Raw genomic sequence first — 24,989 nt, 5'->3', positions numbered from 1 at the left:
TCTCTCCGACCTGCACAGACGCACACAGTCACTGACCTACAGACGCACACAGTCACTTATACACACACACACACACACACACACACACACACACACACACACACACACACACACACACACACACACACACACACACACTGATACACACACACACACAGATACACACACACACACACTGATACACACACACTGATACACACACACACTGATACACACACTGATACACACACACTGATACACACACACACACTGACACACACACACACACACACACACACAACACACTGATACACACACACACACTGATACACACACACACACTGATACACGCACACACACTGATACACACACACTGATACACACACACACAGTGAAACACACACATTGATACACTGATACACTGATACATACACACAAACACACACTCTGATACACACACACACATACACACACACACACAAATACACACACTAGTATACACACACACACACACAGACAGACACACACACACAGACACACACACACACACAGATACACACACAGATACACACACACACACAGATACACACACACAGATACACACACACACACAGATACACACACAGATACACACACGAAAAGTGGAGTACAGACTGAGGCAGCCACGAGCAGGCGGCTCTCCGCCTCCCCCTGCACCCACCCCCGTGCCCATCTCCCGCACCAAGGGGGGGGGTTATGGGAGCGCCGGGACGCAAAGGTACAAACTGCCGCACCCCCTCCCCCGGCGGGCAGCCACGGGTTCCCGGAGCAGAATGGGGGGACACCGCACAGCCACAACTGCCCGCCCCCACGCCCATCTCCCGCACCAACAGGACCGGGGGGGAAGGGAGCGCCAGGACAGGAGGCAAAGGAACAAAAACCCACCTCCTATCACCCCGGGCGGGCAGAAGGGGGAGACAGCGCGCAGTCGACAGAGGAGCCAGGAGCGGGAAGAGACACACACCACGTGTGCTCTGCAGAAGAAAGCGGAAGCCCCACCCCCAGCACCCTCTGACCTGCAGCCAATCCCCTGCGGCCCGGCCGGCATTCTAAATCCCGCCCCCCGACAACCATTCATTCAACATAGAGAAAAAAACGTACCTGCTCCCGCACGGCATCCTCCTCACCGCCACCTCGCTGCATATCGGGACCAGGGCCAAAACCCGGGACATTTCCGGGACGGACAGGGAACCGGTACAGGACACAAAAAAACGGGACTGTCCCTGCAAAATTGTGACAAATGGTCACCCTAGCTGTATAGGAAGTGACCTGCTGTGTGTCTGATCTGCGATCCTCAGTTCCAGCGTGCGGTAACCCACTCCATGCTTCGTTGATTGCTTGTAATTTCTTGCTTTATGTACGCAGAACTTTAATCTTTTAATATAATTTTTTATAGTACTTACTTCACTATTAGCGTTGTGCGCTGTTTTTTGTTTCATTTTCCTAGTTCCAGGGGTGCTGAGCCACCCCCCACGACGGCTGCAGACGCTATTTAGTATACCTGTATTTAAGGTTATATTACATATATTTGCACTATTGTTCACTTGCACTTATATGGGGCTTTTTAGTTTATTAACTATTGCCTCCACTTCACGTGTTATCCAGTTTTAGTTGCGCACTGTTCCTTTTTTCTGTTCATATACATATAGGTTCTGTAACGAGTAACTCCATACAGTAGAATCCGTTACAGGTGGAGGCGCTGAAGAACATCTTAGCAGGATACACCCCAGGCTCCCTGTAGCGGAGGCTCAGACCTCCTGTGAGCCGCAGGTATTGCACCGCACACACTGTAGCCACATCACCTCACAGAGGGTGGGGATATATACGTTACACATACATACATATATACAATGCACACATTTAAACAGTGTGAGGTGGCCTCAGGTTAACCCAATTGATGTTTTCTGTTCTTCATCACGCATTCCTCTTCTGGCTGCCAGCAGGTGGCGCTGTGCACTGACAGCTCATACTGCTGCACTTGGGCACTCTATACATAGGAAGCGTCTAACCTACTTCCGGTTCCAAAATCCAGCATGGCGGCGCCCAGTGCAGGCGTGGGTAGCGGATCCCTGCAGAACGCTGGCCGTGTTGGCCGCTGTCAGGTATCAGAGTGAGGTTATAATACACCGGAAACATGAAGCGCACCGCGTCGGGCCGGGGAGCCCCCGAGGGGATGAAGAAGCTGAAGCTGTCGGTGCAGCAGTTCGTGCAGAATGCGGGGACCGCCGAAGCCGCACCGGAGCAGGAAGCGGAATATCCGGGGGCCAGGGGGAAGAGCCGCAAGGAGCTGAGGAAAGAGAAGCGCAAGGCCAAGAAGAGCCGGAGGAGGGAGTACTACGAGTGGCGGCACCTGGGCTCCGGTCAGATGGAACCTACCGGGGGGCAGGGAACGGGGGAGGTCAGAAAGCCGGGGGCGCAGGGAACCGGGGAGGTCGGGAAGCCTGGGGCGCAGGGAACGGGCGAGGTCGGGAAGACGGAGGGACATGGCAGGGAGGAGCCCAAAGAAAGCAAACCGGTGAAGAAAAGCCCAGCAACGGGGAAACCCACCAAGAATAATTTGAGCAGAGAGGAGGTGAGGAGGAAAGCTTTGCTGGAGGCTAATGAGAAGGAGGAGAAGGAGATCAAGAGGCTGGAGAAGAGCCTAAGGATGAACAAGAGGAAGAACAAGAGCTCCCTGCCCCAGGCCTTTGCACAGGACGGGCTGGATTACATCCTGGGGGCGCTAGAGCCTGGGGGCTCCGGGTTAGGGCTGTATGAGGAGGAAGAGGAGGAGGTCAACACTTTAGAGAAATTGCACAGGCTCTCTGAGAGGATGTGCTCAGGATCCGACGGCAAGGGAGGGGCAGAGGGGCAGGAGGAGGGTGTGAGTGAAGGGGAGGACATATCCGTTCACCTGGAGGCCGAAGGAGAGTCTGAGGAGGACAGATCCATGGACCAAGAGGAGGGAGCAGAGTCGGACGAAGGAGAGGAGTCTGAGAAGGACGGATCCGTGGATCAGGTGGAAGAGGAAGGTACTCCGGTTTTAGACAGTGGAGATGAGACAGATCCCCCCGCAAATATCAAGGTATGTAGACCTAGTTCTGCTCTCATGCTTATCTCTATTGAAACTGCATTGTGCAGATTAGACCAGTTGAACCTTGGCAGTTTTAGGAATGGGGATATCACAAGAGATTTCTAGAACATCCAAGAGTGGGAATTTATTTTCTTGAACTGCACATGTTGCTATTGAGAACAGCAAAAAAAGTACCATGATAGTGTTGCTTAAAAATGGAATCTGTTCACACTTGATCGCTCTCTCCTCTGTAACACCCCTCACCACCTTTCTCCAATTTTGCCACCATTAGGCTGCGTCCATGGTTAGGGATTGCGTGCTGAGGCGCGCAGAGGCTGAGGGAAAGCGGGTGCTTTCCCTGGCCTTAGACCGCGCGCCGTCCGGGGGGGTGTCGGGGGCGGACCAGTGACATCACGGAGCTGGAACTGCTCACGTGACCGGCCCTGCGTTCCGGCAAGCGCGAAAATTAAAAATGTTGCCAAGACTTGCGCTTCCGCATGCTTGCGGAAGCATAAGCGAGCCCCTGCTAAAGCCGCTCTCATTGCGGCTGCAGGGGCTCAGTGCCGAGCGTAAGCGCGCCTCAGCATGCGCTGACCATGTCCGAGGCCTTAGTAAGCAGTGGGCAAGGTTTCCCAGACGGTTCATCTGGTTTATTGTTGGTCAAGCAATTATAAAACATACAGAACACCTACAAGCTCAAATTGAACCCCCAAAATACCCACAACATATATATATATATATATATATATAAGCATATAAGTTTCACAGAGGAGTGCTACTGAGCATGGCAATATGTATTTAAAACCAGAGACATAACATAAAACACAGACAAAGCCCAGTGCACATCCAGAAAAACTTATATACGGTACAGTGCCTAAATATACATGTATAAATAACTAATAAATAAAATGGTCTTTTAGTTTAACATTTTGGCCAAATTGTTGTAAGCCCTTGAGCCAATGTGGATGTGCACTGAGCTTTGTCTGTGTTTTATGTTATGTCTCTGGTTTTGGTCAAGCAATTACCCACATTTTATATGGTAGAGGCTATTTCCCTGTGATTTATTTTGATATATACACTCGATATTCAAAATAAGTTTATTAACTATTGCGCACTTGTTGAAAATAGAAATGTCTGGGTTGTTATGAACAAGTGGGGCTTAATTATCAGTAAAATTAATATATTTGGTCTAATTTTGATTATATTAATCAAACCTAAAAGCACCTGAGTTTAAAGTTGGTTAATGCCTTGTTAATCTGAAGTTAATGTGATGATTCTAGACTGACCTTTCATACACAATATAGTCTTTCATTGTATATAGAATATCTTGACATAAAGATCACCTATCCTATAATCTGTTTGTATTTGTTGCACTTGTATATTCTGTATTTTATTGTCATTCTTATTGTTTATTTGTGAAGCTTGTTTGTTTGTTTGTTTGTAAAGCGATGCTTATATTATAGGGTGCAATATATTTCAAATATATCTGCATACGTCGCAAAATATTTCGTTTCTAGAGCAGTCACTAAAATCACTGTCAGTCTTGTCAAAACCAAAGTAAAATAAAGTAGGTTAGCATGCATAAATATTACATTTTCTTTTTATTTCATTAACAAATCTACTGCAAGGTGATGCTTTTTGTCTCTGAGCCTGTTATCGTGTGTTATCAGATTGTCTATCAGATACATAGGTAGACTGTAAAATTCCACCGGTGAATTTGAGCTCTCAAGCTCCAGATTTACATGTCTATTTGCGTGTCTCCAGTGGAGCACTATCATAAAGTGACAGTGCAGCAGGCCAGATGGTAGAAAGTTCTGGTGATCGTGGATAAGGGTCTGACTTGGAGTTTTGTCTATAATGACAGAAGAAAGGGAGACGCTGCCCACTCAGAATCTTTAAAGCTGCGTTCAGTCAATAGCCTGCATGTGTGGTTTTTTTAATAAATCAGTTCTGTAGTAAGAAAAAAATACTTTTAGCATTTTCTGTTTTAAAAAAACAACAACTTTGAAAGATCATTTTTCTTGTATTCTATTTTAACAAGCATGCTTGTTTCTAAACAAAAAACAGAACAACAAGGCGCACAACGCACATAGTGTAATAGAGTATAAAACGTGACTTTATGATTAAAAGTAAATAGTTCTGCGTACATCAAAATAAAATTTACAAGCAGTTGGTTATTGGGTTTACCACACCATATGATGACCGGAGGCAGCACCCTTGGTGAATACCAGCAGGGGATGAATCAGCAAGCGTCTCTTCTGCTTCTCTTCTGCTTCTCACTTCACAGCTGCAGGCTCCAGTGCTCACCGTCTTGGGATGGTAGGTGAATAAGTCCTATAGTAGGAGTCCCAGAGCACACGGCTCAGAGCGGCGTGCTACTCCTCGTGGGGCGCCCGACGGTGACGTCACGAGTCGCCCATCAACTTCCGGAAACCATCTCCTGGACCGCACAGCGTGCGTGTCGGGTTGGATGTTACCAGCGGGATGGAGTAGAAAGCGCGCATGCGTCAATAGAATCAGCTTTCTGACAGTGTCCAGAGACGCTTTAAAACACTTAGGGAAACGAGCAATGACACCCTTCTTTCCTATAGCAACCATTTACATTCCCCATATTTAAAGATGTCGCCAAACATTCCCGATCAATAGACGGAGAACGAATTGACCGGCAGCTATGCAGTTCTTTAGGTAATTAGAGATTGCCCACATGAAACTATTGAAGTAAAAAATAAAAATAAAAAAAGACTGAACTTAGGTGTAAGTATAAGGACCTTGGTTTTGGACATATTGGGGGTCATTAATTAAACTGCGATGATTTGAGGTACTATCTGATGAAAACTTCCATTGAAGTCCGGTGTTTCTGTATGGTAGTACAGATCGGTGCACTAACATCACAGTTTACTAAATAACCCACGTTGAGTAAGATTTACTTATTACATGAATCACAGCTGAATTCCTGAAATACTTGTTACTCAGTCTAACGCCAATGAAGTATCATGTATGTAAATCTTCTCTTTTCTCTGTTAGACTACTCAAGATACTGGCAACAAATATGTCCCACCACAGCTGAGACAATCTTCTGACACCTTGGATGCAAAAAGGAGGGAGGAATTGGAAAGGCTGAAGAAGAGCGTGAAAGGATTGATGAACAGGTAGTGTATAAAATGTGTGCATCTAAATAATGGGAAACGAAATGGTCTTTGGAAGGGTGTGAGTTCTGCACTCTCTCTTGGCTCTAGTCCTGGATAACCTCAAGTACTTTATAGTTCATATTTTTAAATGACAGGATGAAACTCCATGAACATAAATAACTCGACCTCTACTGCTAATTAATTTAGACATTTGTTTAGTGTAGACTGTACCGGTCAGTCAGTGATATATATGTCACTGGAAATCGCAATTTTCTTTTTGTAGTATAAATGTGACTGTTGGCTTCTCCAATTACAACGGTACATGGTTTTATATGTATATAAAAAACAAGTATACACAAATATGTGTATATGTGTATATGTGTGTGTGTATATATATATATATATATATATATATATATATATATATCACACACTTATTGTGTTGCACAAAGGTAGTGTCTTGGCTAATGTCACAAACCAGTTTTTATGGAGAAAAACTAAAGCGAGAAGCGGGAGGAATTGAACTCCGGGGACACCATGTACATTAGAAGTTAGGACTTGCCGAATGTTGTGTTACCTTGGCGTTGTGGACAAACTTATACTTTGGCCGAAATATGTAAATAAAACCCCAATTTCAATGAAATATTAGAAAAAGTGAGATGTGTCGGCTTTTCTGCAGCATGATAGTAGCAAGAAAGTATGAATAATGATGAAATACTGATGTATCGCCTCAGCTGCCATGATTCATTTTTTTTAATTTGCTTTATGAATCGGACCTGGACGCTGCGGCTGTGGAAATGCTGCCATGTGCCTTCCCAAACAAACCCGTGTGTTCATACTTGGTATCGGCATTTCCCAATTGGAGCCCAGGTGTGCAGAGCCATGAAACGCCTATTAAAGGAGAGAGAGAGATTTTTTTAACAGATTGGATTGCAGCCTTTAATTTGAAATACATTTTTTTTTGAATGATCGAGAAGATATTAAATGGCTGAGTTACTTAATTTAACCTCCAAAAAAAAAGTAGAAGATATAGCGCACTAAATGAGCCATCCGTGAAATAACGAAATATAATTAATGACACGTTGGAGAGAAATTGTGTAAAATTCTCTACATATACATGGGGTACACAAACTGTTTACGAACCACTAGTGAAGGCAAAATAGAAACACAACAAAACCGTGTGTCAACAGTAACGGAGAGTCTGCAGCTGTCCAAAACAGATGGTTCGTCATCTCAAAAGTACTAGAAAAATGGAGAGAGCGCACAACTCTCATGGTGAAGTAAAGTTTGTAATAAGCACAATTGTGTATAAAGATAAGTATCGCGCGTACATCAAGACAATTCTTTAACGCATTTCAGGTGACAGACATGGGTTACCACAGCAGGAATCGATGCCCACAGACGCTGTATTTTCTTAACATCGTCATCTGTTAAATGGGATCTTGGCAAGATGAGGTAAGTGGAGAAAATCTTTTATCCAAATTGCTGCCTTATCGGCACCATCCAGAGGATACAACACTCGTACAGCACTGGCGCGTCTCCTCGGTCTCGGCAGCGGCGCAGACATCAACACAGAACCACCATTCCGGATCAGAGTCCAGTCCTCAGTGCTTTCAGCGGCAGCTAATGGCAATAGGAATAAAAATCAATATGGAAATAAAAACACCCAACGCATTTCGTAGGGATTCCCTGATGTAGTTTTTAAATCTACGGATCGCGTTGGATGTTTTTATTTCCATATTGATTTTTATTGCCATTGTCACCGGCGCTTGCGCCTTACTTTCGGCTCCCTGATGTTCACCGTATGGTCACCGCTTGTGACGCTTTTCGGTGACGCCATTAGCTGCTGAGGAAGACTTGGCTGGATGCTCTTTTACAATGGACTATTTCTATTGCCTTACCACCGGTGCGTGCAGCTTAAATCTCGGCTCCCTGATACCCACCGGGTGTCACTACCCGTGATGTCATTAGCCGCTGCAGAAAGCACTGGACTCTGATCCGGAATGGTGGTTTTGTGTTGATGTTGTCTGTGCGCCGCTGCCGAGACCGAGGAGACGCGCCGGTGCTGTTGCTGTATCCTCCGGATGGTGCAGACAACGCAGCAATTTGGATAAAAGATTTTCTCCACTTACCTCATCTTGCCAAGATCCCATTTAACAGATGACGACGTTAAGAAAATACTGCGTCTGTGGGCATCGATTCCTGCTGTGGTAACCCATGTCTGTCACATGAAATGCGTTAATTGTCTAGATGTACGCGCGATGCTTATCTTTATACACAATTGTGCTCATTACTAACTTTACTTCACTATGAGAGTTGTGCGCTCTCTTTTCTCCAGTGATATAACCTCCACTGTTTTAAATTTTTTCAAAGTGGGACTGGGCATTTTAATCCCGGGATATGAGGAAGAAAATAAGGGTGTAGGTTGTGATACCTTTTTGGGGCCCCCGCATCATAAATGGAATTATATTGGGCAGAGCATCCAAGACCTCATAGTGCACCTGGCTGGTCCTGTCTGTATGGCGGCCAGAACTATAGCATGAGGGGGTAATAAAATAACTGCATAAAACATTTGTAGTAGGCGTGTGATCCATTCGCGTGTATGGTTTGTGAGGCTCACACTGAAGGATTTCTTCTGTCTAAACAGACCTGTGTGGGATCCTTTCATCCTGTTGGTACCTCTTCTGATTCTTCGTGACTTTGCCTCTCTGAAATGGCAAACTGTTCTTTTTGTGAAAATGTCGTTGCTATTTACATTGGGGCTTTATTAGAAGACGCATTTCAATTAGCACCCTGCACATATTTCAATGTGGCGCGTGACTTTAAGTTCAATGATAACGAGGTCTGGCAGGATCTGGGCCGCAGTCCCGTGCATTATAATCGCTAACCAGCCTTGGAAAGGAAACCGAGTAAGATGGGAAAAGGCAGCCAAGTCCAACTCTCCAAGCACAGCCACAGTTCTAAGTAGTCGTATACCGGGGAGCCGGAAATTAGCGTAATACCTGGCACTGTTTCTAAGTACCTGGAAAGTACCCGGACCAGACACCAGGGGGCTGTGATCCGGTGCCAGGTAATTTCCGTTCTGCTCTGCTCCCTTGGTCCTCTTGGAGAGCAGCAGGCGCAGAGCAGCAGGCGACTTGCCTGGCGGTGGAGGGTGAGGAGGACCACGGCGAGATCTTGGTGGCGGTGGGAGCAGACCACGTCAAACTTCAGCCAGTGGGAGCAGCAGAAGACATCCTTCACAGCCAGTGCCGGAGGGAGCAGATAAACATGTGACCAGAGCAGGAGCGTTACTATTGGACAGCCGGGGAGAAGCGTGACTTCGGGTGCAGCTCCTCCCCGACTGTCCAATAGTAACGTTCCTGCTCCGGTCACATGTTCCCGTGCTCCCACCGGCACCGGCTGTGAAGGACGTTTTCTGCTGCTCCCACTGGCTGAAGAATGATTCCACCGCCTGAAGCATGTCTGCCGCTGCTCTCACCACCACCAGGATGTCGCTGTGGTTCTGTGGACCTCTGCCGTGGTCGTCCTCCACCCTCCGCTGCACGTAATACAAAACTACTGGGTACTACTTGCATACACAGCGAGCCGGCGGGGAGCGCTTGCATACACAGCGCGCCGGCGGGGAGCGCTTGCATACACAGCGCGCCGGCGGGGAACGCTTGCATACACAGCGGGCCGGCGGGGAGCGCTTGCATACACAGCGGGCCGGCGGGGAGCGCTTGCACACACGGCGAGCCGGCGGGGAGCGCTTGCACACACGGCGAGCCGGCGGGGAGCGCTTGCATACACAGCGGGCCGGCGGGGAGCGCTTGCATACACAGCGGGCCGGCGGGGAGCGCTTGCATACACAGCGGGCCGGCGGGGAGCGCTAGCATACACAGCGGGCCGGCGGGGAGCGCTTGCATACACAGCGGGCCGGCGGGGAGCGCTTGCATACACAGCGGGCCGGCGGGGAGCGCTTGCATACACGGCGGGCCGGCGGGGAGCGCTTGCATACACGGCGAGCCGGCGGGGAGCGCTTGCATACACAGCGGGCCGGCGGGGAGCGCTTGCATACACAGCGCGCCGGCGGGGAGCGCTTGCATACACAGCGCGCCGGCGGGGAACGCTTGCATACACAGCGGGCCGGCGGGGAGCGCTTGCATACACAGCGGGCCGGCGGGGAGCGCTTGCACACACGGCGAGCCGGCGGGGAGCGCTTGCACACACGGCGAGCCGGCGGGGAGCGCTTGCATACACGGCGGGCCGGCGGGGAGCGCTTGCATACACAGCGGGCCGGCGGGGAGCGCTTGCATACACAGCGGGCCAGCGGGGAGCGCTAGCATACACAGCGGGCCGGCGGAGAGCACTTGCATACACAGCGGGCCGGCGGGGAGCGCTTGCATACACAGCGCGCCGGCGGGGAGCGCTTGCATACACAGCGGGCCGGCGGGGAGCGCTTGCATACACAGCGGGCCGGCGGGGAGCGCTAGCATACACAGCGGGCCGGCGGGGAGCGCTTGCATACACAGCGCGCCGGCGGGGAGCGCTTGCATACACAGCGAGCCGGCGGGGAGCGCTTGCATACACAGCGGGCCGGCGGGGAGCGCTTGCATACACAGCGCGCCGGCGGGGAGCGCTTGCATACACAGCGGGCCGGCGGGGAGCGCTTGCATACACAGCGGGCCGGCGGGGAGCGCTTGCATACACAGCGGGCCGGCGGGGAGCGCTTGCATACACAGCGGGCCGGCGGGGAGCGCTTGCATACACAGCGGGCCGGCGGGGAGCGCTTGCATACACAGCGGGCCGGCGGGGAGCGCTTGCATACACAGCGGGCCGGCGGGGAGCGCTTGCATACACAGCGAGCCGGCGGGGAGCGCTTGCATACACAGCGCGACTGCGGGGAGTCAGTTCACATGACTTTTGGGAGATTATTGATTTTCTCTCCCCCCCCTTAATAACCAATGCAAAAATGAATGTAAAATCAGACAGCGTATTAACCCCTTTAGTACCATAGAGGTTTGTAACGCATTGGGGATTTCTTGCGTCTATCCAAACAGTTATACATGTATTTATGCTGAGAGGTTGTTGCATCCATTGTGTCTACAGCCATACAGTGCATTTTTTTTTTTAAAGGCATTTTTGCATAAAAACACTAAACTGTAACAGATGTAACGTTTGGCTCTGCCTGGTCTATCTTAGGCTGACTGAACCAAACATGGCTTCCATTAGTGGGCAACTGGAAGAGCTCTACATGACCAACAGCAGAAAGGACATGAATGAAACCATGACCAGCGTCCTTCTGAACGCCTGCATCACCCCTGCTAGGATGCAGGACCGTCTGATGATGGAGCACGTGCTCCTGATCAGCATACTGCATAACACAGTAGGGATTGAGGTAATGTTTATATTTGGTTCAGTGTTCCCAATTCCCTCTGATCATAGAGCTTTAGTAGGGAAACACCGCGGGGGGGGAGCATGACATCTGTGTCTCAAGGGTGCTCCATTGACGGGTTGTATTTCTGTGATGCCACCGAACATGGGAGGTGTAGGGATAGGAAACGACGGTCGCCCATATCCTAATTAAGTGGAAACCTGAGGTTGAACTGGAATGTGCCAGCAGTAATGTCACTGTCCGTGAAGATTGGGAACTTCGCTTATATCCCAAGTCAATCGTATGAGGCGATTCATCTCTCTATCCAAGAACTCGAAGCATTAACTTGTATGTTCTTTGGGCCGAGATTCATTCCTCTACGTATGTACTTTTTTCAAGTTATGTAACCACTCCGGGGCAGGGATTTCCTTTCCTAATGTCTGATTTTGTTTGTTTTGCACTTATTGTATTATAATTCCCTCTGCTGTATTATCTCTTTTATAAAGCGCAGAGTACACACTGGGAGTTATATAAATAAAGATGCATACATACATGGTGATATCTTATCGCTGGAGTGGCTAACTCCATCCCTCAAGGGCCACCAACAGGTCAGGCTTTAAGGATATCCCTGCTTCAACACAGGTGGATCAGTCAATGACTGAGCCACCTTTGCTGAAGCAGGGATATCCTTAAAACCTGACCTATTGGTGGCCCTTGAGGGCTGGAGCTGACCCCCCATGCCTTGTAGAATAGGACTCTTGTGGTAACACTCAGTATTTCTTTTATCTGTGTTATTTAGGCTGTTCTCACCATCAGCGCGTAACCAGAAGTGTTGATTGCTGAATAAACTATTGTGATATTGCACTGCTTTGTTTTAGATCCTCTGCTCTTTGCTAGGTGGGGGCGCATGTTTTGGAAACGGTGGTGAAGAAGTTTGACGACCTGTATCAGAACTACACCGACAGCAAAGAGTGCGACAACCTGATCGTCTTCATTGGTCACCTATATAACTTTCACGTGATGGAGTCGCGCCTGGTCTTTGACATCCTGAAGAAGCTTGTTGCGACATTTGCAGATCGGGATATTGAGCTGGTCCTGCTGTTGCTGAAGAATGTGGGCTTCACCCTGAGGAAGGAGGACGCGTTAGCGCTCAAGGAGCTGATATGTGACGCTCAAAACAAAGCCAATGACGCCGGCAAGAAATTCCAGGACCAGACTCGAGTAAGAACGGTCCAGTTTTGTAGACCATATAATTTATTGGCATATATAACCCCTTCTGTAGTGGTCAGCGTATCACTATACGTTACTATGTCAAAGTGTGATGGGATTTATTATTTTATTGAATGAAAACACAATTATATGAACATCGGTACAGAATAAACAATTCTAATATAAAACCGAATGCTAAGATGCCAAGTCCAAGGATGTATAATAATATGGCGCATGTGAGGCTTTTGTAAACTTTGTAACACAAGCTTTTATGCAATTGTAACTCTGCAAAACCATTGCTTTTTAAAACCATTCAGGTTAATAGACGTTCATTTTAAGATAATTCCCAAGTTCTCTGTAAGGGAGACAAAATGTACATGAGAAAAGGGTTTCCAATAACATCTTTAAAGGTATTAATATTTTTCTCTGTACATATACACTATTTAAACGATTTAACGTCTTAATTGTGTTGTGTATTTTTTTAGCTCATCAAATTTTTATTTGACATCTACTCTTTGCCCAAACCGATTGTTCGATTTGAGTTACAGTATATGTGGCTCAATACACGGCACAATTGCTATAGGCTTTGACTAGTGGCTTAATGTCACGTCTGTCGTCTTTGTTCCTTCTTATTAAGGATTAAGTACTGTGATTGCACATTGTCCTGCTGTCATTCCCTGTGTCTTGTTTAATTATTTCATGAAAGGAAGTTCTGTCCTAAAATTAAGCATGGCAGAGCTTGTGCTGAGCCGCTCCCTGCAGCGAGTACCCAAATGTTTTCAGTATATAATGTAGGGAAGGTTGATTTTCTTTGAAGCTACTGGTGAGATCTGCTGAGGCCTCCAGCAGTACAGCGGCAAACTGACCATTATATGTATGTTTTATTTTTATAGTGTATTGTAAAATGACCGCCTGTCTCTGTATCCAATGTAAGGTCCGGTTTATGCTTGAAACTATGCTAGCACTAAAGAATAACGACATGAGGAAAATCCCAGGCTATGACCCGGAGCCGGTGGAGAAACTGAGGAAACTGCAACGGTCGCTGGTAACGCCTTTTACTTTTTCATAGTAAAGATTAATCGCATACTGTCCACATGACCTCAGATTACTGTGAATCTGAGCTTTGGACCACAGACAAAAATAGTTGAAACCCCAAAATATACCATTACGTTTTAACTTCTGAAATTAAACCAAAAAGCTTCCATCTGTATTACAAATTTAGCCGCATTATATTTTTCTTGTATAGCGCGGTATATAGAATTTGCAGGTATAATGAGTCCCTAAGGGGCTTACATCTAATCTTGGTACCTGAAACACAAGTTGCCAAAGGTCACAAGCTGACACTGCCTTTTTAAAGCAGGTAACAACATTTTGTATCCCAGTGACCTTACCACTGCTAGCTATGCTTCCAAAGACAGAACATTTAACCTACCACCTTTTGTAGTATGTATTTACATCAAATGCCCCACATGATATGTTGCTTGGGACCCTCGTTGCATGTTATCTCTCTTTAGCCATGGTGAAGGAAACGCAGTGCTTCTTACACTGCTTTGCAGTTCGTGTTCTCCTGCAATGGAAAGACTGAATTAGGAGAAGGCGGGAGAGGGAGTGGCTCAGAGAGTCAAGACACTGACTGACAGAGTTTGAAGCACGGGAAACTGGTTCAATTCCTGGTGTCGGCTCCTTGTGACCTTGGGCAAGTCACTTTATCTCCCTGTGCCTCATGCACCAAAACATAGATTGTAAGCTCCACGGGGCAGGGACCTGTGTCTGCAAAATGTCTGTAAAGCGCTATGTAAAACTAGCAAGAACATGATAAAAAAAAAAATCTAGATTTCAAGAAGTAACGTGAAAGAGAGATTATAAAATAGGGTCTATAGGTAACTGATTTATATATGTAGCACCAGTGCTATACTAAGTACAGGACAGGCCGAATAGGGTCCATACCCAAAAAGCTTGTAGAGATGACGTGTTCACAGTTTGGTACTCGTCACCTGGTTTTGCCCATGTCCCCATCTTGCACCATCAAACTGTTTATCCCAGTAAGCGCATGGATATTTTCCACTGTTGCTTTAACAAGGTACACCGCAGTGCATCTGGCAGTGACACTCGCCTCCGCGTCTCTCTGGAGAACCTCTTGGATGCAGAGCAGGTTGGACGCTGGTGGATTGTTGGATCGTCATGGAGTGGAGCACCAATGATTGGCTCTTCCACAGACAAGCCGCAGGACCAGCCCGTTGGGAAGGTACTTTAAGCTGCAGACAGGACATTTGTTTGACATGAATCTCACTACTTTCATCATTGGTTCATGCGGTTTATCCACATGGAAATATTTATGGGCAGACACGTTCCCAGTGTCTGTGGCTTAATCTCTCTTGCTGGAGGTTGCGTGCAGCGTATTAAAGAGCAATTCTTTGTTAGCCCCTCGGCCACGAGTTAAATTGGGGCGGTGCTCATTTATCATTTAGTCATATACACAGTGATCACCAGGTCTGCTTCAGTTGTTTCATATTAAGACATGGATCAAAAAAGTAAACCTATTTTTACAAATATTGAAAATGATTAGCATCTCGTCAAATGAATGTTTTAATGAGCAGTTCCATTAAAAAAAAAAGAAATCCCAAAAATTGACCGCTCATTTCCCCTTTTAATTTTTGTAACCAGGTGGAATCGGGGTGGTCCCTGTGACCTCGCCTCCACTATTTTCATCTTTGGGTTGCTCCCCTTTTCCCAAGATTTTTTCCGGTGATGTTGCCAGTCTTAAATCTTCCTCTGGGGAAACAAAATGGCTGGCAAATCTTGGACCAATAGAAATTTGTAACATCGTCAGTTGTGGCTTCCTACTGGATGGCCATTTAAATCGCCTTTAAAAAAAACAGGAAGTAATACCAGTAACTTCACCAGTAAGTGGATAGGGAACCGGGGGTCCCCTGAACTGAGAACAGTGCAGTTCCGCTCTGGAGAAACCCCCTGGTTCCAATCCTATAAAAAACACAAGAAGTTAGTTGGTGGGGATTGTGCTTTTCACTTGACTAGCAAAACTACACTTGTTTTACAGGGGCGGTCAATATTTCCCTGTACATCTTCTCCATATATGAAAAACATATGTCTTCTAACCTATGGCAACATCGGAACAAACCTTAAAGCAGCAAAACATATGAAATCTTATATGGGGTTTTAAAATAGTGTGTGTGTGTGTGTGTGTGTGTGTGTGTGTGTGTGTGTGTGTGTGTGTGTGTGTGTGTGTGTGTGTGTGTGTGTGTGTGTGTGTGTGTGTGTGTGTGTGTGTGTGTGTGTGTGTGTGTGTGTGTGTGTTTTCTATAGCAGGTTTAGCCCACCTGCCAAGCATTGTAAGATATTTGCAACACTTTCCTGTTTGGAATAATTTGTTGCGAATGTTCCCAGGAGTTTGAGCTGCAAACTGTAACAATAGCTAATGTTATCTTAGTGATATAAGGCTACGTTTTAGCTGCTGAGTTACACTGACTGAAGGATTTGATTAAAACTGAAGGCGGCCATTATCTTAGGCACACAATCAGGATTTTTACAGATTTATAACAATTGCCAGCTGAGATAAGAATGTAGAATTATACTTTGTCACATGCTTTACATATAATAAAGAATAGGCAAAAAAAGGGGGAAAGTAGTGTTGCTGCTTTAATGATTATTCAGAGGTCACTTCTGGGAACAATAGATTACATAGTTAAACATCAACTCCGGTCCAACCTTTTACATGTGAATTTTGGTGAAATTACCTTTTTTTAAATCTCAAAATCACATATACAACAGCACGTTACGGGTTTCACGAACGTCCAGGAACGAAGATACATTCAGCTACTAAAATCTTGGCATTATTAGCCCTGCTACCCCCCTGTTTAAGGAAGCAATGTAATTTACCGAAGGCTTTTCTCATTATTAAGGTAAGTGCTAAGATCATGGACCTGGCCCGCAAGCAGAGGATGAACACGGACATCAGGAGAAATATCTTCTGTGTCCTCATGACAAGTGAAGACTTCTTGGATGCATTTGAGAAATTACTGAAGTGAGTGTGACCACTACTAGCCCCTAATGTGGTTAGTTTAACCCTTTGTGTGCTGAGGTTGTTTGCTCCCCCCCCCCGCCCCTAAGTACAGGAGACATTTCAGTTTTTGGTGTTAGTCAATGGTCAAAGCGGCTTATAAATGTTGTACCACGTTTTGGTCAGACAGCACCAATCTGTTCAAACCACATGTAATAAAAAAAATGGCTACCAGTGCACACCGACAACAGGAATCCTCCAATTCCTCAGTAGTATGGTCCATAAAGAAAGGGGTGTTCAGCACATGGAGAGATTAAATAAAGGTCTTTTGGAATCGAAAAAAGGAAATGAAAGCTGATAAATAGAAAAAAATATTTGTATATATTAAAGAATAAAGAAAAATCTAAAACGGGGGGGGGGGGGGCACAGGAGGAGGGAACAAAAATAGTCATGGGAAGTGAAAATCTAAAAATGGTGTGAGCTCCGGCTTTGGACTATGTGCTTTCCCAGCAGGCAGAGCTCGTCCGTCCCAGTGCTGGTAGAAATGGGCGAACCTCGGAAAATTCGAGCCACAAATTTTCCACCATTTGTTGTGTTTTTTTTTTTGTTTTGTTTGTTTTGTTTTTTAAACCAAAATCTGACCCCCACACACATCTGCAGTCTGATTGGGCACAAAAAAAAAATATCATGGTGGAGTTCGTGCAATCCGCTATAGGACACGTTCCGTGCGATTTTTATCAAATCTGCCATTGGATTTTCTATTAGTTCTGCTTGCAGAATTGAATTTCTGCAAATATATTCCCTATTTCTAGTTCCTGGCCCAGAGTTGCATAGGAACTATACAAATGGTCAACGCATAACATACAATAACCATAACACGTAACCCAGGGCATGGCAACTTTCCCCCCCAAGACTGAAAAGTTAACCCTTACAGCAGGGTATCTCTGACAGGCAGTGGCACCATGCGGGCACAACCTTTTGTTGTGGGTGCCGCGCTGCCCCTGCCATCACTTTGAAGTCCCCCTTTTAGTTTAAAAGAATGAACCCCTGTAGCCTTTCACTATTTTGAGAGATACTCGAACAGAGACCCCCCTCTCTTCCTGTGATGAAACTGGTACATCATGCAGCACCACTGCGTGACCTTAGTCCGTAAGTACTACGCACGGCAGCACTCAAGGGGTTAAAGACCAATGCCCGGCTCAAGGGCGAAGCAGCTCTGGTCGGCAGTGTGCATATTACAAGCCGTCTTGCCTGACCACAGTGGAAAACGTGTTTTGATGGCTACTGTGTTCCATCATCAGACTTGGCGTTTGCCTCATATAGTGATGTGTGCTTAAGTATAGCAATCTTCATTTGCTGCTTGTCTATGGGATACCAAAGGTGATGCCTGATCCCACGAGGGTAAGATGTAGCTTCGGTTTTGTCATTCCAGACTTGGACTGAAGGACCATCAGGAGAGAGAGATTGTCCATGTGCTCATTGACTGCTGCCTGCAGGAGAAGGTGTACAACCCGTTCTATGCCTTTCTGTCTAGCAAGTTCTGCGAATACAACAGGCGTTTTCAGGTAATGCCGGCCAGGGAGATGCTTATTCTGGGTTCTTTGTGCTACAAATGACTTTCCTTCTTCTTGACACGTTATGAACACTCTTTTGACTTCAAGATATTGAATGTATTGACATGTCGAGGCTGATGTCGCGTCTTTTCTGTGAGTTACTCTGCTCTGGCCTCTTATGTCTTATTTAGTTGCAAACCTCCCTGTTATGACACATTCAAACAAAGTCGATTACAAGGATGCTCTTCTATAGGCGACAGCCACAATGAGTGTGATCTGTAGATCGTATTAAAGGTGCAGTTTGCCCCGATATGACTTGTTTTGAAAGTGAGTTTAATGAGATGGCTTTTTAGTCAGATTACCAACTTCAATATTTTCTCCTATCTGATTTTGTATTTCTATTTACAGAGGCCCCAAACCTGTAGCAGTGTTCACAATGCAACTCTTGTATATTCTCACTGTTTTAAAAAAACATTTTATTTTTTTTAACGGGAAAAGCTAGGGATGAAAACAGACACATGCTACTTTGTAGTGAAGAAAGCGTTCACAAATGAAAACATAAACACTTAGGAGAAACTACACTTTTAAAGCAGCTCAGTGAGTATAGACACTGACTGTAAACAATTACTCTGAGTTTCAATTGGGGGAATCTGGTTCCATTGCCGTTGTTGGATCCTTGTGACATCGGGCAAGTCACTTTATCTTCCTTCAGGAACCAAAAACTTAGGTTGCAAGCTCATCCGGGCAGGGATGGTTTGTAAAAATTCCTGTGTGCTTTGCACCGCGCACTATACTGTCATTGTGCGCCATATTTAATAGTTTTATATAGATTATCCTAAAACCGAGCAGAAGAGTGATTCGCCAACCTACATATCTGGCCACGGGATATTCGCATCTAAAAAGCCACAATGTTACCTCCCGCTAGTGTTGCAGCTTTCTATTGAGCATGTCCTGATAACCTGGCCATATTGTGTACACGAGGCAAGTATTCTGGCTGGTTGGAATCAGTTCTCTGGAACCAGGGGGCGTCTCCGGAGATCTGGGTGCCTCAGATCAGCTCAGTACAGGTAGCATTAAAAACAAAACACCACCTTCCTTCCCAAAGGAAAATCGAGCACTGCAGGCCACCTGCTTTAAAACGGGGGTCCTAAATGCTACGCCTGTATCTAAAAAACAGTCTTATCAGTTGGTTTGCTCACCCTAAAGGAGAGAGCTGTCTGAAGTGAATTTGGAAAGGCTTTAGGGACCACCCTTAGGCTAAGGCCCCGCAGCACGCGCCCGCACGGCAAGCTTGCTTGCCGGCGGCGCGTGCAAGTTACTGCACCGCGATTTGCGGTCTGCAGTGAACTGTGTTGCGCGCTGGGGGGGTGTTGCCAAACGGGTCAGGTGGGCAGGGGCAATGACGAGGGGGGGCGCGACCATGTGTGTCAGGGAGGAGGGGAATCCGTTCTAAACAGGGACTCATTCCGCCCACAATACATACAGCTCCCAGCAAATTAGGAAATAAATAATAAAGCAGAATTTTGTTCCCCCATCCTGCTAATGGTTCCGGACCTCTTGCGTCCCCCCGTCCCTCCCCCCCACACACACACACACACACACACTTTCCCCCCCCCCTACCTTTTGGAGGGAGGGGGGGAGAGGGAGGGAGAACCATGCACGGCTGCCTCAGACTTCCCTCACAAGCCGCCTCCCTCCCGCCGTAGCTCCTTCCTACTCCCCTCATTGGCTGACGCGTGCACCACGTGACGCGTCAGCGTTGCAAAGCACAAGGGGGTGGTAGCTCCAGCAGGCTGACACATCACAGTACGCAGTCAGCCCTGCCAGAAGGAGGCAGCAGGGACAAGGACCATTCGGGTAAGGTGCTGGTGGCCTGCAGCCGCGCCGGCCGCAGCGGGACCAAGGCCTTAGTCTTTGGGGGCATCAATTTGAGAAGCACTGCATTGAAATATGTTGTGTTGATATACAACTCTTCTATCAAACATGAAAACCTTCCATGTAATGCGAGGCTTCTTCCATTGCAGGCAGAACAACTTTTTGTGTTTGGGAAACAGGAAGTATTATAATTTGTAATCTGGGTAACCGCTAAGGATGGTGCAAAGCGTTTGCCTTTATTGCAAGGCTTATTTCCATCATTGGGGTTGTCTTACTTTAAAAAAAAAAAAAATGTATAAAAGAAGTGGCCATAAGCAGAACAACTTACCCGATGTAAATATTAATTTTAATCTGCAGACTGTGCCCCCATAATATAAGCGTATTTTTGGGAAGGAAATGTTAATGCAACTAATAATGAAAAAAAATAGGCTTTAAAAAACATAATAATAATGTATGTATTGAGTGTGGATTGTTTTGAGCCTATGCCAGAGGAGAAAGCAAGCGCGTATTCATTATGAAGTTCGATTTATTGCTTTTGGAGCTTATATGACCGTTTTAGAAAGTATCTGGCAATAAAAGGAGTCCGTAAAAGCTGCATGCATTGTTAAAGGAAGCATCATTGAGTAATAGGCATGGCTGTGTGTGTATATGGGTTTTGATTATGCTGTATATTTAGATACGTTGTATTTATGGATGTGATTTTCAGATGACGTTCCAGTTCAGCATGTGGGACAAATTTCGTGACCTGGAAAATCTGTCGGCGAAAACCTTCACAAACCTGGTTAATCTGTTGAGTCACTTGCTAAAAAGCAAGTCCCTCCCCGTGTCTGTACTTAAGGTAAAGATCTCTCCAACTAAGCATTTGATTCGTTTATTGGAAATGAACATGTTGCCCTCTTGGAAAGTACCTTTGTACATTTTACTTGGTAAAATGATGAGGCATCATCACTTTACCAAGTATGTCAACCGTAACCGTGAGCTGATGTCTTGGCTACATGTTAAATGTCCTTAAATTCGCTTTTTCTATAGATTCACGTCCGCATAACATAATTCAGCATTCTTGTCGTTTGCACACACAAACAAAACGTTTATTCGATGGTGATGTTTCAAATAGATTGATATTCTTAAGAATAGTTGCACATAGTAACCTTCTTTCTGTTAATATTCTCTCCAGGTATTAACATGTCTTTTCTCCTTTTCATGGTATTATCCCTCTGGCCTGGTCTTTCTTCCTCTGGCCTTTCTTCCATCCTAAAGCTTACTAAGCTCACTGTTGTATTTATCCAGATAATATTCCTTGAATCAGCTCTCTTAATATATATTTCTATTCCAAATTAGGGCCTGCAGTTTCAAACTATGATCTCATAAGAAACAGCACATGTATTCTATACATAGAATACCAAATACAGTATGGACTGGAAGATTCTCAGAGCTTTTGTCATAGCCTCTACTCTCAGCTAAAGTCACAGTTGTCAATAATCACTCGGTGTCAAATCTAAACAGAGTTTCTGACTACTCTGACCTTTTAGGACAGCTGCACCGTCAATATAAGTCTATAACTGAACATACAATCAGATAGAATATATAGATATGAAGGAAAGTCCAGACTATTATACTGTATACTTTAAGATTCTGCCTTTGATAACAGATTCATTCATTACAATATAATTATTGCTAAATTGGATTTCTTACACTACACATTCTGCGGCAAAAGCTAAAGAGGCCTGTTCTGTGCAACTGAAAACACTTGGATACCCAGAGCAAGGGTTTTTTCAGTCCCATTAAATAAACGAGAAAATTAATCACATATTGCATGTGTGTTTTAGTGCTATTTAAGAATCCTATAATTTCAGTGACAAATGCTCAATATTGTAAATGTCAGCTCTCAAAAAGTTCAGAAAAGCCCCCAGAGAGTTAAAGGTTGGGTTGAAATCCTTAGTGCCAGAGACGTATGGGATTTTTTGCTTACATTGCGAGCACCTTTAGGACTGGAGGGATACATTCAGGGTGCCCCAGCTATGAGGCGACTTGGTGTTATAATGGGGTGCTGCTCTGCTAAACTATAATACATAGCTGCCCTGGGGGAAGTCTAGTGACTGGAAGATGAAGCTTCACACCCTCCATCATTCTGTTCATTTAGATGTATACTACCACCAATGTTAAAATGGGATGTGGTGTAAGCTTCGGGGGAGCTGGAACACCAGGAGAATAGAGGGTACATTTGAAAAGTTCTGTGCCAAGTAACATCCAATGTATGTGTTTTATTTCCTTCCATTAGGTCATCGAGTTTAGCGAGTTGGATAAAATCAAAGTCTCCTTCCTACGTCAAGTCCTTTACAAAGTGTTGAAGGACACAGATGTAGAAGAATTAGCTCAGATCTTCGGGAAGTAAGTCGTTTAGGGCTAATTAGACTAAGCCTTATTTCTATTTACATTTTTTTTTTTATTTGAGATTAGCGCTTTACAATGCGGAAAAATGATGCAACTTATTAAATGAATAGGTCACTGTTGAAATGCTGGATTTAGAAAGCAAAAGATCTATTAGCAATAAAATACTATGATCTGTGTTTTCAGTAAAGCGATCAAGGCAAAGTATAGTTTTCTTGCAGACCATATGGTGGCAGGGAGGGGGTCTCCTTGTCTAAGAACTCAACTCAGTTTGGAGATTTAATTTTTAATAGAGCCTGTTAAAATGCCCTTATTCGGTGTGCGTAGAACTCCAGAAATCTGTCAGGAACACGTGGATCTCGTAGCATTCCTAGGCTTCCATGCGCATTAAAAACACAAGAGACAGTGTTTTGTAAATGGAGAAAGATTGAGTGGGCACTACACCCCAAAATGTCTTGTTCACATACTAAAATGCTGTGTTCTCGTGCACGCGCCCAAGAGTCAGTCATAGAATTAAAAGGCCATGTGACCTCAATTTAATGGAAAAATAAAACATGAACAAAGGTGTCTGGTCTGAATCCCATGCACGCAGACTCGGACATTGGGAGGAAGATGTGAGATATATGATATATATATATTTATTCTCTCACATCTTCCTCCCAATGTCCGAGTCTGCATGCATGGGATTCAGACCAGACACCTTTGTTCATGTTTTATTTTTCCATTAAATTGAGGTCACATGGAGTGTGTGTGTGTTTATTCTACTTTTTGTTTATCTTACTAGCAATTAAAAATAGTTGTTTTTTTTTGTTAAACTTATAATTGTTTTTGTTTTTTCTCCATATATGTAATTTACTTTAATTTTGAGTTCTAAAAACTAATATCCAAGGACAGCCACTACATCCACAAGATCATTGAATTCGTTTGTGCTTGTGGTTTCACTTGACTTTAATTTACTAAATCCAAATGTTTTTTGTAAAAAAAAACAAACACCCAATAAAATAACTTATTTAGTGCTGTATTACTAGTCTTTATTATATTTGCATTAACACTGTTGTGTGTCATCCTCAGGGTCTCCGAGAATCCCAAGCTGGGGATGCTGCGTGAAGGTTTAAAGCTCTTCATCACACATTTCTTGCTGAAGAATATCCAGGCCCAGAAAAGTGCAGAAGAAGCTGATCTGCTTAATCAGCGAGCAGACTTGGCAGTCAAGGCTTTGTTAGCGAAGGAGAACAGATTCCGGCTGTAAAGTTTTACCGCCCCATATATTAAAAAATATGTATAATAATGAAAGCAGCATCAACTTTGCTACAATTAAATAGTCGGCTGGGTAAGCAGCTCTTTAAAAGGAAGAAGCGCGCCATTATACTCATAACGTCACTCCGAGGACGTTCAGTGTGTGGGGACAATGCATAGAGGGCTTCTGCAAAATACATTCTGGGAGGGGCAGCCCATTCTCTCTCATTTCCAAGACATTTTAAAATTGGCTGTGCAGCCACCACTGAGGTGGAATCCTGGCTGCATATTTTAGGTGCTCTGCAGTCTACACAGTGTCTCGTACCCGCTCCAATCTTAATACCCAGTTACAAATGGGTAATCTAAAGTGCCGGGAGATGTTCAAATACCGCAATGTCACATTGTAGACTAAATGATTAGACGGTAGCTCTGTGGGATGCTGTCTGGTCACACTCAGACCCCGCAGAAACCCCAGCAAACAGTGAAGCACAAGGTGGCAGATCTCGCGGTCCTGCTGCTGTCTCAATAAGCGCCTCTTGTGTGCGATCTTTGGTAACGCGCTGAGAACACATTCATTTGTTTGGTGCAGATATTGACTACATCAATGAAGACAATGCAAGGTTTTCTGTACAACTTCCAGCAAAAGGAAACCGTTCAGGTGCCTCCTAGACAAATAAAACTGCGGTTCAGAGGCCTGTAAAACCAGTACTGAAGCCATTTCGGTAAGATCGATGATTTGTGTATTTCACCTTGTGTACAGTATATAGTGATCAGAGTGATTGTATTCACTTCAGAACGGCATCACATTTCTATCAATACTGTGCAGTATGGCTTTCCATCACTTTCAGGTAGGAAATATGTCTGTAACCTTGTAACATAATATGGGAAATAAATGCAATTGTGCTGTAGACCACTAGATGGTATTCTGTGAATAAAGCACCTGTTACCAGTGAGTGGATGCTAGTTTTTATTAAACTAGAAAAAAAAAAGAAAAAAGCTTTATACTAAACCTTCTTTTAGTAAATTCTGTGCTAATAAAGGTGTGGGGCAGGTCCGGAGTCAAGACGGGGCAGGTTACGTAGGGGATTTGATACCATCTTCATACAAATCAAACCAGTAGAAGTATTTTAAATATATTATATATTATAATACTGTA

At 45.2% G+C, this 24,989-nt stretch overlaps 1 protein-coding gene across 1 annotated transcript; it reads left to right on the top strand.

The window, feature by feature from the left end:
• The first annotated feature begins 2,045 nt into the window (after positions 1–2,045).
• On the top strand, positions 2,046–24,786 carry NOM1 (nucleolar protein with MIF4G domain 1). The gene is made up of 11 exons (XM_075587852.1): positions 2,046–3,082; positions 6,095–6,219; positions 11,383–11,578; positions 12,452–12,775; positions 13,698–13,808; positions 14,844–15,008; positions 16,684–16,805; positions 18,214–18,346; positions 20,916–21,047; positions 22,488–22,597; positions 23,669–24,786. The coding sequence occupies exons 1-11, from the start codon at positions 2,153–2,155 to the stop codon at positions 23,844–23,846; spliced, it is 2,526 nt and encodes an 841-aa protein (XP_075443967.1). The 5' UTR covers positions 2,046–2,152; the 3' UTR covers positions 23,847–24,786.
• The last annotated feature ends 203 nt before the right edge of the window (positions 24,787–24,989 follow it).

Source organism: Ascaphus truei, chromosome 2 (assembly GCF_040206685.1).
Source record: "Ascaphus truei isolate aAscTru1 chromosome 2, aAscTru1.hap1, whole genome shotgun sequence".
NCBI classification, from domain to species: domain Eukaryota; kingdom Metazoa; phylum Chordata; class Amphibia; order Anura; family Ascaphidae; genus Ascaphus; species Ascaphus truei.
Note: the sequence above shows the minus strand (reverse complement) of the source record. Positions and strands in the feature narration are given on the sequence as shown.

Coding starts and splice junctions, on each gene's coding strand:
- NOM1 (XM_075587852.1), top strand. CDS start 2,153: ATGAAGCGCACCGCGTCGGGCCGGGGAGCCCCCGAGGGGATGAAGAAG. Junction 11,579..12,451: donor ATAACACAGTAGGGATTGAG/GTAATGTTTATA, acceptor GCTCTTTGCTAG/GTGGGGGCGCATGTTTTGGA. Junction 13,809..14,843: donor GGAAACTGCAACGGTCGCTG/GTAACGCCTTTT, acceptor TGCTTTAACAAG/GTACACCGCAGTGCATCTGG.